At 37.6% G+C, this 12524-nt stretch overlaps 1 protein-coding gene across 1 annotated transcript in view; it reads right to left on the reverse strand.

The window, feature by feature from the left end:
* IMPG1 (interphotoreceptor matrix proteoglycan 1) overlaps nucleotides 1-9086 on the reverse strand; it is a 105527-nt gene extending 96441 nt beyond the window's left edge. The window contains exon 1 of the mRNA XM_030554210.1: nucleotides 9020-9086. Within this exon, the coding sequence (XP_030410070.1) occupies nucleotides 9020-9086 (67 nt within the window). The remainder of the gene's footprint in view (nucleotides 1-9019) is intronic.
* Nucleotides 9087-12524: the final 3438 nt, after the last annotated feature.

Genomic DNA, 12524 nt, shown 5'->3' on the forward strand with positions numbered 1-12524 from the left:
GGTGGGTCCTGGGCTTAACACCCCATAGTGAAATGTATGGTGCTATTTATGCTTTTTGGTGCTATTGTTTTGGACTGTCTGCCAACTCACTCAGATAACATATATTGGCTACACTTGGTTACATTTCCAAACTTTTGCTGAGAAACATGAGGGATAAAAACTGACCTTTAAAAAAAAAATTAAAGTGAGAGTCTGAAGTAAATACATGATTCCAGGATCTGTGACCATGGACACAGGCCTATAGTACATATGACTTAATCTAACCCTGTGCTGGAGGATGGGCACTTTCTGCTACCGTGTATTTCCACAAACCTGCAGTGATTGCCTCATTCTAGATAATTTTGATCCTGTCTCAACTTCCCTCGCCAATTTCCCCCTCCCCTTCAAAATACAAAACACCCTAAGCATGTTCGGGGCAGTAGCCAACACAGAGATCATGGCCCCATAAATCTTATCATAGAATCATAGAACCATAGGTTTAGAAGAGACCTAATGCCTTGCCTGAGATGTAGGATTTGTTGTGTCTAAACCAGGGATTCTCAAACTTCATTGCACTGCAGTCCCCTTCTGACAACAAAAATTACTATACAATCCAGGAAAAGTGACCGAAGCCTGAGCCCTGCCGCCCTGGGTTGGGGGACCAAAGCCCAAGCCTCACTGCCCCAGGCTGGGAGGCAAAACCAAATGCCAAGGCTTCAGCCCCAGGCAGGGAGCCTGTAACTTGAGCCCCACCACCCAGGGTTGAAGCCCTCGGGCTTCAGCTTCAGCCCTGGGCACTGGGGCTCAGGCTTCAGCCCCAGACTGCACCAAGTCTAAGACAGCCCTGGTGACCCCATTAAAATTCGTTTGTGACCCACTTTGTAGTCCCGACCCACAGTTTGAGAACCACTGGTCTAAACCATCCAAGACAGATGGCTATCCAGCCTCTTTTTGGTTAAGGGAGTACAGTATGGAGCCACAATCTTTAGAATGTTCCAGAATCCATGGGATTTCTGTCCTTGAGAACCCAGGAAAGCTGTGGTTTTGGTCTGTCATCTTTAGCTGCTCCATAGGATGATTGTGTGGCCTTCATTATTTACTTAGGCAAAATTCCCATCAAAGTCTGGAGGAATTGTCTTACTGTAATATAATATTCAAATGACACAATGTACTGCTGAGGCCATTTTCCATGTATGAATGAATGACTGATCCAATTTAATAATTAGTAAAGAAAAATCCTGAGAGTCAAGAGCATGTATTAAAATAAAACAATAGAAGAGTTTTTGATGATTTATTTCCAGAAATGAAGTTTACAAAATGACAGTCTTAAAGCTCTAGATTAGGAGAAAAAAAACCAGCTTTTTTTTTTTAAAGCAATGACTTTAAAATAGATAAGCAAAGGGATACTGAACTAAGTAAGGGCAACTTGATTTTTCTCCCCCAGGAACCTCTTTGGATTAGCATTGCAGTACCAGACATCACTATTTTCACTCAACAGTGCATAAGGTGCTTTGGAATTTCAGTGAATGGGAAGGAATTCATTTCCTTAACTGAATATCCCTAAGGAACTTGACCACTAACATACTCCTCCCCTGCCCCAAATTTTTGTTCTTCCCGCTTGCCCACACAGATGTCCTTGGTTTTCTGACATCCTAAACCAGATGAAGAGAGAGAGAGAGATGGAAACTCAAACACCAAACACTGAAAATAAATGCTGAAGCAGACGGATTGAAACAGAATTTCTCCAATCCGATTTTGAGGGTATATAACAGGCCAAGAGAACCACCTTCTCAGAATCCATAGAACCTGCCAAATCCTAACCTAAGGAGCTAGTCAGGGTGGAAAACTGCTTCATTAACACTGACTGCCTATTTTCTACAGCCAAGTATAGACAGCATCATGCTCAGTGAAGAACAATCCTCCTACTTCGCTGTAAAAGTTCACACATGTTTGGGAAGGTTCCTCTTGTTGCACAGATCCAAGCCTTTACACTGACCAACAAACAGCTCATCTTCAGTCTGAGTTCACACATTCACTCTACAGGAAGTATTGGTCACGTTGAAGAAATCTTGACTGAAGACCAGTGAATCTGGACCCTGCCCTTCCTGCTTGGTAAAAGTGAGTGGGTCTTTCCTGACAGAAATAACCAATGCCTCATTCAGGAAAGGAATCTTCCCTTCCTCCTTCAACCAAGTGAACCAGCACTGAAGAAATGCATTCTGGATGCAGCAAATCCATTCAGGCCCTGCCCAGTATAAAACTTTCCATTCCAGAGCGAGTTCTTAGAGAAACTAGCCAAAGGCTTCCTATGAGTTCATCTAGCTGAAGCCAATACCCAGGATCCAGCACAATCTGGTTTCAGGCCAGGACATGGGCCAGAAACAGCATTAATGTCATTGGTGGATGATTTCTTCATGTTAGTGGAAGAGGACAGACATCCATTCTTATTCTCCTGGACCTCTCTGCAGGATTTGATACTGCTGACCCTGCGAATACTGCTGCCCCACCTGAGAGAGGTGGCAAGGGTCCTAGTGAATGCTTTATAATGATTCAAGTGCTTCCTTGAGGGATGCATCCAAAGGACAGTGAAGAGACACTGCACCTCTGCCACTAGGCTCCTCTTTTAAAGAGTGCCTTAGGATCAATTCTCCATACCAGTGACTCCTGACCTTTACAGACAACCGTACCCCTTTCAAGAGTCTGATTCGTCTTGTGTACTCCTACGTTACACCTCACTTAAAACCTTACAAAATCAGACATAAAAACACACAACTGTCACAGCACACTACCACTGAAAAATTGCTTACTTTCTCATTTTTACCATATAATTATAAAATGAACCAATTGGAATATAAATATTGTTCTTACATTTCAGTGCGTAGTATACAGAGAAGTATAAACAAATCACAGTCTATGAAGTTTTAGTTTGTACTGACTTTGCTATTGCTTTTTATGTAGTCTGTTGTAAAACTAGGCAAATATTTAGATCAGTTGAGTACCCCCTGAAAAAACCCTGTGTACTCCAAGGAGTACATGTACCCCTGGTTGAGAACCACTGTTCTATTCAATGCTATTTAGCATCTACATGCAGTCACGAGGAGAACTGTGAGACAACATGGGCTCAAGTGCCACCAATTTGCAGATGACATCCAACTTTATCCTTTGATATGTACAAGCACCACCAAGATAGTTCATTGCTTGGGGAAGATCAGCTAATGGGTGAAGAGAGCAGCTGGTTGAGGGTGAAGTAAGATGATGGTTATGCTGGTTGGCAGAAGAAAGCACTTTTAGGAGTTTGAAGCCATGGTATCTAAAAGATCACCTAAAACTCTGGGATAGGGACTCCAGTCCTTAGGCAAATGGACCTGTCCACTTCAAAGGTAACGCTTACCTGTGCAGGAAATAGAGCCTTCTCAGTCCATGAATCTGCAATGAACTTCGACAGGAACTAAGAACCTCAACAAACCTCACTACATTTTGTTCCACTTTAAGGTTCTTGATATAGCCTTCCTAAGAGAAAGGAAGGATGGTGCAGAGTTTAGGGTGATAGATTGGGATATGGAGTTGTACATTCAGTTCTTTGCTCTGTCACAGCCTTTCAGTGTGACCTTGGGTAAATCACTTAGTCTTTCGTGCCTCAGTTTCCTTTTGGTAAAGTGGGGATAACAGTACTTCCCCAATACATTAAGGTCTGTGAGGCACAAAAGGGGACCTCAACTGCATTAGGTATAAACACTTAGCAATTTTGTGAAAATGTAGGGGTGCTCTTTGATGATTCTCAATATGGTGTTAGATCTGGCACTGTCTGTCCCATAATTGTGGTGGAACCCTTCACTGTAGGGGTCACTCTGAGTAGCTGACCTAGCGTCCCCACCTAGGGAAAGAGAAAAGAAGCCCCTCTTTTAGGTGTCACCTAACTTATACTTAAGGATCATTAAGAGGCAATGCCAAAGAGAACAACCTTAATGGCTCTAGCCTGTTCTCCTGGGGAGTACTGAAACATGTCTGAACAGAATGGGTTGGACTGAAGGACCCATGGACCCTCAGGAGGATCTGGGCTTGCTAGGAGAATGTAAGTCGGTTCTGTTCTGTTCCTTTAATGCAAGAGGAAAATCTGTCTAACTCAGCCTGTAGTGAAACGTAAGAGTAGGTGAAACTAAAGATGTCAGATCTTTGTTATTGTGCAATCCCTTTTTCTCTAATGCTTTGTTCCCACTATTTAATAAAAAAAAATTGCTTTAATAAGGTCAATATCACAGGTTCCTGAAGGTGCCTGAAATGCAGTCTGGCCTGCAAGGTGGTAGGTGGTATTGGGTCCCAGTCTAAGATGCCAAGATTCCACCCCAAGACAGATAAGGCCAGAAGCTGGGAATGGGCAACAGGGGATGTCACCAGAAGCAGAACAGAGAACTGCCCAAAGCTGGGAATGGGCAACAGGGGATGGATCATTTGATGATTATCTGTGCTGTTCATTCCCTCTGAAGCACCTGGCATTTGCCACTGTCAGAAGACTGGATACTGGGCTAGATGGATCTTTAATCTGACCCAGTATGGCCATGCTTATGTTCTTATGTAAGGGGAAGAGGCCTTCAGAGATGGTGCCCCCAGAGAGACCAGAAAAGGGGCAGAGACACAGCTAGTTCTGTGTCCATGACAAACGTGTACATATAATTTAGGGTGAAAAAAAATTAAATCCCATAACAAATACACCAGAATGCATATACAGTTTTTCTTTTGAGGAAAGAACGAGAGCACATGAACCACACATGACAGAAGTTAGTCTCGTTACTTAATGTCTGACTAGAAGGCGCTAAGATACCATAGTTATGAGGGCACTGTAAGAACTTGTGCAGAATGTACTAAACCTAAATATGGCTTTCTAGCATGTGGAAAGTAATTTGGGTAAAAGTCCCTTCACTGTGGCCTTTAACTTAGATCCTTCAAGGGGAGACAGCTCTTTATTGGTAATAAATATCTTGTCCTCTAGAGTCATCTCTACTGTTTTTCTTTTAAAAGCTATCTTGTCTAAGTATTTATAATGCACCAATCACCATAGTATCTGTGTGCAAACCCAGAATACATGTGCTACTCCTGTTTAATATTCACTGACAATACAAATATTTTATTACATATATTTAAATTTGGAGTTAAGTCAAGGAATGCTAAATATTAAAAACCATTCCTAACTAATTCACTATTTTTGCATTCAAAATAATGTGAATTTAATTTTTTCAGTTGTTCATAAACATAAACAGGGAAGCTACCATCCTTAATTCATCAAGATGAATTTTTATTTCATAGATGAACTGTGGAATAATTCTGATGAGTAAATCTGGCATTCCCATGTTTTGTTTCTTTGAATTTTTAATGATTTTTCCCCCCTTCCTATGGGGGATTTGTTTAACCCTTTTCTCAAGAGCAATTACAGTAACAAAAAATCTGCAACAGTTACTGTTGAATTGGCACAGCTCAACGGGAAGGGATAAGTCAAAATGAATTAAAATGATTTCACAGAGCACACAGAAAGCCATTGTCTTCTAAAGAATGACTGTGAGTGAATGGAGAATACTTGTCTACTTGAAAACCCCCTCAAACTTAGAAGACTTGAGCACTGTTATGTAGCTCGCATACAGTCTTTCTGACTGAAAGCAGGGTACAAAAGTACATAATTTTAATACATAATTTTAGGAGATCCTGCTATAACTCAGAACCTATCAACATTTTCATTGGTGATTTTGTATTTTCAGTGCTTTGTAGCTCACATTCATTCTAGGTTGAAATGTAGCACACACTTTGTGTTGGGTTTTAGTTTTGTGTTAAAAAGGGGTTATGCCAGCTGAGTGGTAGGGTAATGCGTAGAACATGAGTTCAAGTTCAGTCTTTGGATCCTCCTAGGACTAAAGTTCTGGAGCATTGTTGAAGCTCTGTCCCCTTGTATTCCCATGAAGTCCCCTTGTATTCCTCTCTAGAAACCCCCTTTGACATGTGTAGTCTTCTTGTTTGTGGAAGATCTCACAGCAAAATTAGATGAATAGGGAGAAAATAGAATAGCTCAGAAAACTAACTCCATTTTTTTTGACCGCCTTGAAAATAACAATTTGAGTTTGACAGTTCTGTGATAGGGGAAAAAAAAATCAGCAATTGATTAATCCATGAACTAGTTTAGAGACTATTAGTGCTCTGAAGATTTTTTTTTAAAAGGAAAAAACTTTAATTTGCATTTGAGCCTTCAATTTCCTAAGAATGCTTAGTATCTCCAACTACCCATGTATAGCAATTGCACTGTATAGTAGAGTGGAAGGGCCATGAAAGTTCTGAACACATCTAGATTATTTCCGCTATCCACTAACACTCACTACTTGTATGTAAATAGTTAGGGTGAGATTTTAAAACGTATTTAGGTGCCTAAAGATGCAGATAGTCAAACAGTGGGATTTTCCAAAGCATCTGAATTCCCATTGATTAGACATCTAAATACATTTGAGGTTCTGGGCCCTCGACACTTCTGAGAATCCCATGAGCCACCTGTCTGCATCATTGAACACCTAAATACCTTTGAAGTCAAAGCATTTATATTTGAAAGCAGAATTTAATTTTAAAATGGTTTTCCTATACAATATTAATAATGAATATGTATGAGAACAAAAATAATACCAATACGTGTATGGACATATATTATAAACATTGGGGGGGGGGATTTTACCAATTATTCTTAAAAATGAACGTATATAACAAACTACTACCTGATAAACTAACAAAAGCCAGGAAATTCCTATAATCTTTGTTCCTAAGTATTGCAATAATATTTGATCAAACTGTTGTTTGCTATTTATTTTAAAGAATTAAAAATAGTAGAGATGAAAAAAATCTATTTAATCATTTAGTCCTTTCCCTCTTTAGGTGCAAGATCCCTAGATATTATCTAGCATGTCTTCCACAGGTATTATTAAATGTTCCAGTAATGGGACTTCTATTAAATCTCTTACAGAAAACACTCACAAACCAGTCTGGCACTTTGTTAGGGTGTTTCCCCTGATATTAAGCCTAAACTTCTCTTTGTAACATGCCATCCACTTATACTGTTATCAGATGTATTGCAACATTTAGGTACAAGAAATGATGATAAGCCAGAATATTCAGCTTTACTTTTCATTTAATTTCTTTCTAGTTTTATAATCACAATTGTACGCATTATTGATACCATCATTAGTGCATTAATAATAACACAGAATGTTTCATCTTATAATTTTGTAAATGCATGCCTTAAATACAAAGGCAATGCAGTTTGGTAAATCTTTTTTTCCTCATCACATTAATTGGATTTATATACTCACTCTCACTCATTCCCTTTCTGTCGTACTTTCAAATGTTAAGTAATTCATTGCATTTATTTATGTGAAATGAAAAGGTAAAGCAGCACCATATGAATTAACTGCAACTGGTGCTAGCACTTAGCTGACCCATTATGTTTTTCCAAGGAAAAATATCCTCAGTACTTGGATGCACTAAATCTTCTCCATAGCTGTATGTCTATATTTCAGTGAGCTAAAACAATTATTAAAAAAACAAAAACAAACAGAAAAATGTAATAGTCTTTGCTGCACAAATAAAGATTTCTAAATGTTATTAACAGTAGACTAAAGAATGCTGGGGGTCTTTCTTCCTCTACAAACATTTAAATACAAATGGAAATACTCTTTTTCTGATACTGCCTGATCACTGCATTTAACTAACATGACTAGGACTGAAAGAAAGCAAGATGTGTTAGGCCATTTATGAATCCCTTAGGCAAAGTATAAAGCACTAGCAACCTGGGATTTTAATTAGATGACATAAATGTCAAAGACAGACAGAAAAGTTAGTAAGCAATCTAAAAAACAACAACAAACAAGGAAATAAAACCCCCAAACCAAAAATGAAATCAATCAAACAAACAAAAAAAACCACCCCTGGATAATTATGGAATAAACATGGGGTTACCTGCACTGTACACATTTATCTGCTAGGTAGTCCCAGACATCTAATAATAAAGTTGTGGCCTAATTAAACCCATGTCAAATGTCCCCTGTCCTTCTGTTAGTATAGCCAGACAAACAAAAAACCCAACAACCTTTTGTGATAAGAATAAAATCTGATTTTTTTTCTCCTGTATGTAAATGAACAAGGGGAAAAACACATCTCAATATTTTTTTTTTGTTCTTGTTCATGCTGAAAAATTAAAGAAAGACTTGTGAACTTTTCAATATGTCTAAAGGAACAATTGTTAGTTGCTTCACTGAATACAGAATAGTTGTCTCTGTTCTGTCTTGCTTTTATTCTGCCTAAAGGCTTACAAATCAATCCTTCCTTTTATTTTTTGTAGTAATCTATTCATTGAAACAGCTTTTAAATTTGTTACATATCAGAAAAAAGTACTATTATGATTTTTTTTTACATTTTTCACTAAGTATTTGTCAGCAGATATATTCTTTTTCATTTTTCTTTTATAATGTTTATATTTTTCTGCTTGTTCAGCTGTACATATTTATCAGTAATGTAGTCCTTATTTATATTGATATTTTCTGGGTTTTTTTGGCAGTATTGTTTCCACCTACAATATTTGTGTATATACCTAGGAGCCTTTTAAGTTGGCCATGACAATGCCCAGTAAAGCTGAAAATACGCTTTGTTGCTTTCTTTCCAGTTCAGTAACAACAAATTCTCATTAAGAGTACAATCATTTTCTTATGCATTCACTTCAGCTATTCGCCCCTTCTATGTAATTTGTAATTGTTCTTTCATCTAGAAATATAAATAAGTAAATAAACTAAAGTGCATTTTTTACAGAGAGTTTAATGCTGAGCAAACCTATGTGATACAAGTTAAGTCAACATTTTCTTAGGGTAGCCTGTCAAGTTAACAGTATCACTAACCTAGACTTCTATAGCACCCAATTCTAGGCAGTGACTTTTATAGCTAGGGAAAACAACTTGATCTTTCCAAACATTCTTCAACTATGACACAAAATAAATAAATAAAATCATTTTATATGTGAACTTACCTTTGCTTCCTTGAACTTGGAGAGCAAGACAAATGACCAGAAATATTAATCCAGTTTTCAAATGCATGCTGGCAATTCAGAACTTTCAAGGATTGTCATGCAGGAAATATGACTAGTTTAGACTGGCTAATAGATTTCTTTTTAAGAACTAAAATTCCCAAACTGCCTCCTATTCCTAGTTTTTTAAGAAAGTGCCCAGCAGTTTGAATTGTTTTGAATCTCAGGCAAAGAGTGAAACAGGTGCCAGAACACAGTCACTGAACAAACCCCTCAAACACAGACACTAGTAGTCTAGGAGACTGAAAAGGGGACTAGAGTGGTAAACTCCTAAATGTGACGAGTGATGAAGTTTTTAAAAAAAACCCAACAGTGTCTGTTTCTGGAATAATCTGTTTATCTACTGCTCAGACATAATCCCTCTTATGGTCCAGCTGGAAGAGCTGTCTTCATCTTATTAACCTTCTGGAGTGGCATCTGTCAGCCCCAGAAGACTTCAGTAGCACCATAATAAACAACAGAAGCCTCTTCTAGTGGCCATTACCTGTAAATTTTGGTCATTTGGACATTCCAGTAATATGGCATGTCAGCAGAGGCATTGCAAAATGATGGCCATAGTAGATTATATTATTTCTGAAATGTATGACCATAACAAATGGTGAACTTCCTTTGAAGAAGATGACTAATTGTTTGTCTGAAAGAACTGTGATTGTATGGAGCTTTTCAGCAGTGTTTGACTTGGGAGCTCTTCTCCTTTCTCACACCACAAAGTTTGCTTTTGCAATATTTCTATCAGAGCTCTGATGATGGACAATCCATTCTGTTACACTGCTAAAATGCCATGACTCAGCAGTAAATTGCTGTAGCAATCAGGACTGAAACACTCTGATTCCAAATGAGGAATGGGGGAGGAGGGAGGTGGTTACAGTGAGAAGGGAGGAGGGAAATAGAGCTACAGCTTGAAATGCTGTCAGGCCAATGAGTGAACACACGGGTTAGAAGCAGTTCTTTTACAGTTATATAAATAAATATTCCCAATACACAACATTTGGTAGGCCCTTTGTTATATTTATGTCCTATATTTGCTACATTATTTTCAAAAGCATTTTGTAAAGTTTTGTTAATCAGGGAGGGCTGCCAGGTGAGCATTTGCAGTTGTCTGTCCTATTTAGAGATTTATGTGGTGACTATACTGTACAAACAGAAGCTATTTGCTGGCAGCAAGAATCCTTCTAGCTTTGCATGTACAAGTTGCTTTAAGAACAACCTTCATTTGAACCTGGTCAGTGTTCTATTTTTACCTGGGATTTAAACAATGGTAAAAGAAAACAAAGATCACCCTCTTCTAAATACTTGGCGCAACTAATACAGGGACATTGCTGGGACCAAAATTTGACCTACCTTTCTTTTTGACCCTTATCTGTTTTCAAAACTCATAGTAACTTTTTATTTTTATTTTCAAAACAAAAGTTTCAACTACCTTCTTAAAAACAAAGAAATCCATGCCATCAGCACAGCCAAAATGAAGGATGATCTGGATTTATACTGAAGGACTTTTGCATGGAAGAACATAATTAACCTTTACACAAATATTACACCTCTCATATCTGGATTGAGATTCTTTTCAAACTATTACAAACACTCATAAGAGCCAGCTAAGTTTTAGCCAATCTTATTTAAAAGGTGAATAAAATGAGACATAGGGGGAAAAAGTCAAATATTCAAAAATATAATCTGAGTTTGGTTGCCTCAATTATTGCCTAACTTTTGTAAGCAAGGGGGATTTTTCAGAGGTGCTGAGTACCAAGAACTCCCATTGACTTTCAATGAAACTTAGGCCCTTATGTGCTTAATTCACTTTCGAAAATGGGACTTAGCTGCCTAAATACTTAGACTCAGATTTTTAAAGCTATTTAAGTGTTGCTGCACTCATCGTTGCAATACCTAACTAGTTTAGGATTCTGAATCTCTTTTTCAAAGGGGATTTAGGCACTGAGGACTCTAAATTTCATTAATAGTCAATAGGATTTAGATTCCTAAATTCCTCTTGAAAAAGAGATTTAGGCTCCTAAATCAGTTAGGCTGTGCAACTCTGAATGTAGCAATACCCAAATATAGATGAATCTCATCTTACACTGGGGTTATGTTCCGTGGTTAGCGCATAAAGCGAAAACTGCATATAGTCAAAATTACATTGAGTTGAATGGTGAGCAGAATCACCCATACTACAGTTACAGTATTAAAATTATTTTTTTCTTTTTTTTTGCTTTTGCCAACCGCATAAATCTGAAATCACGTATGTTAAATGCGCATAAGATGTGACAGACCTGTAGCTTTAAAAATCTGGACCCAGGTGTCTAATTGAAGAAACCAATACTAGAGAACACTTTTGAAAGTGTGGTCCAAAGAAATTGGTCAAAGATCACACTATGAGTCATTAGCAGAGCTAGGGACCTAGAAACAGGAGTCTTTCCTCCTTCCCCCATTAGACAACAATCCTTTCATGAATAATGGAAGAATACGTGTTTAATAATGAAATATATTTTACTTTCAAGGTTTTGCAGCCGAGGATAGAGAATTGATTTTAAAAAAACGAAAAAAACACTTAAACTAGCACATTTAATTAAAAATAATGTTGTTAAAGGAAAATATTAGGTTATGCAGCAAGTTTGTTACTAAAAAATATGCTGCTGGGATCTGAGCATAGTGAGATGATCTGTAAATTATGAGTATTTCAAGTTGTTTTCTGTCAAGGCTAGTACCTTTTACATATTTTCTTTTAATTAAAAAACTTTGTAACTAACCTTGATAACTGCTACAATCCAAGCAAACAATAATGATAAACACTCATTATAGCTAAAGCAATACTATCAAGGGACCATTCCATCTCTAAGTACTGCTGTGTTTAATTATGGGTCACTGTTAATTAATCTGGAAGTGATTCTTCTAGCTGGTTTGCTGTCAACAACAATTATACATTCTTAAAGAGGCAAAATCTTTTTTTGATTTTGGCTGAAATTCAATAATGCATTAAAAATATGCCAGGGAGGCATGGAAAGGGCAGTACTGCAAGCTGAAGTATCCATTCAGCCAAGATAAGTGCACATAAATGGGTAAAGTAGAGCTATTAATGGTTAGTGCAATGAATCAGTGCATATATCTGAAAGAATACTCTAGTTGTGCGGTTTAAAGTAAAACTTCCAACTGACAAAAGACTGTTTCCTTCCTTTTGTTTCACAAAGGAAAACCTTACATCAGGCACAGGAGAAGTTTTGATATGAGACCAGTTCTTTAGAGGGAACCATAGGTTTTCTCTGTACAGTGAACATACATTTTTTAAGTGGAAATCCTGGAGACATTTTTCACCTTTAAATTCTATGATCCTACAAATCAATAAAGCACATACACAGTCTTTCTATTGGTGGGTTGTTTTCATAAATAAGCCTCATCCTAACTGGAGTTAGAATTTTGTAAGTAGTAAATAAAGAGTTGTCAGTATATCTGAAAG

The sequence above is a fragment of the Gopherus evgoodei genome, chromosome 3 (genome assembly GCF_007399415.2).
Source record: "Gopherus evgoodei ecotype Sinaloan lineage chromosome 3, rGopEvg1_v1.p, whole genome shotgun sequence".
Classification (NCBI taxonomy): domain Eukaryota; kingdom Metazoa; phylum Chordata; order Testudines; family Testudinidae; genus Gopherus; species Gopherus evgoodei.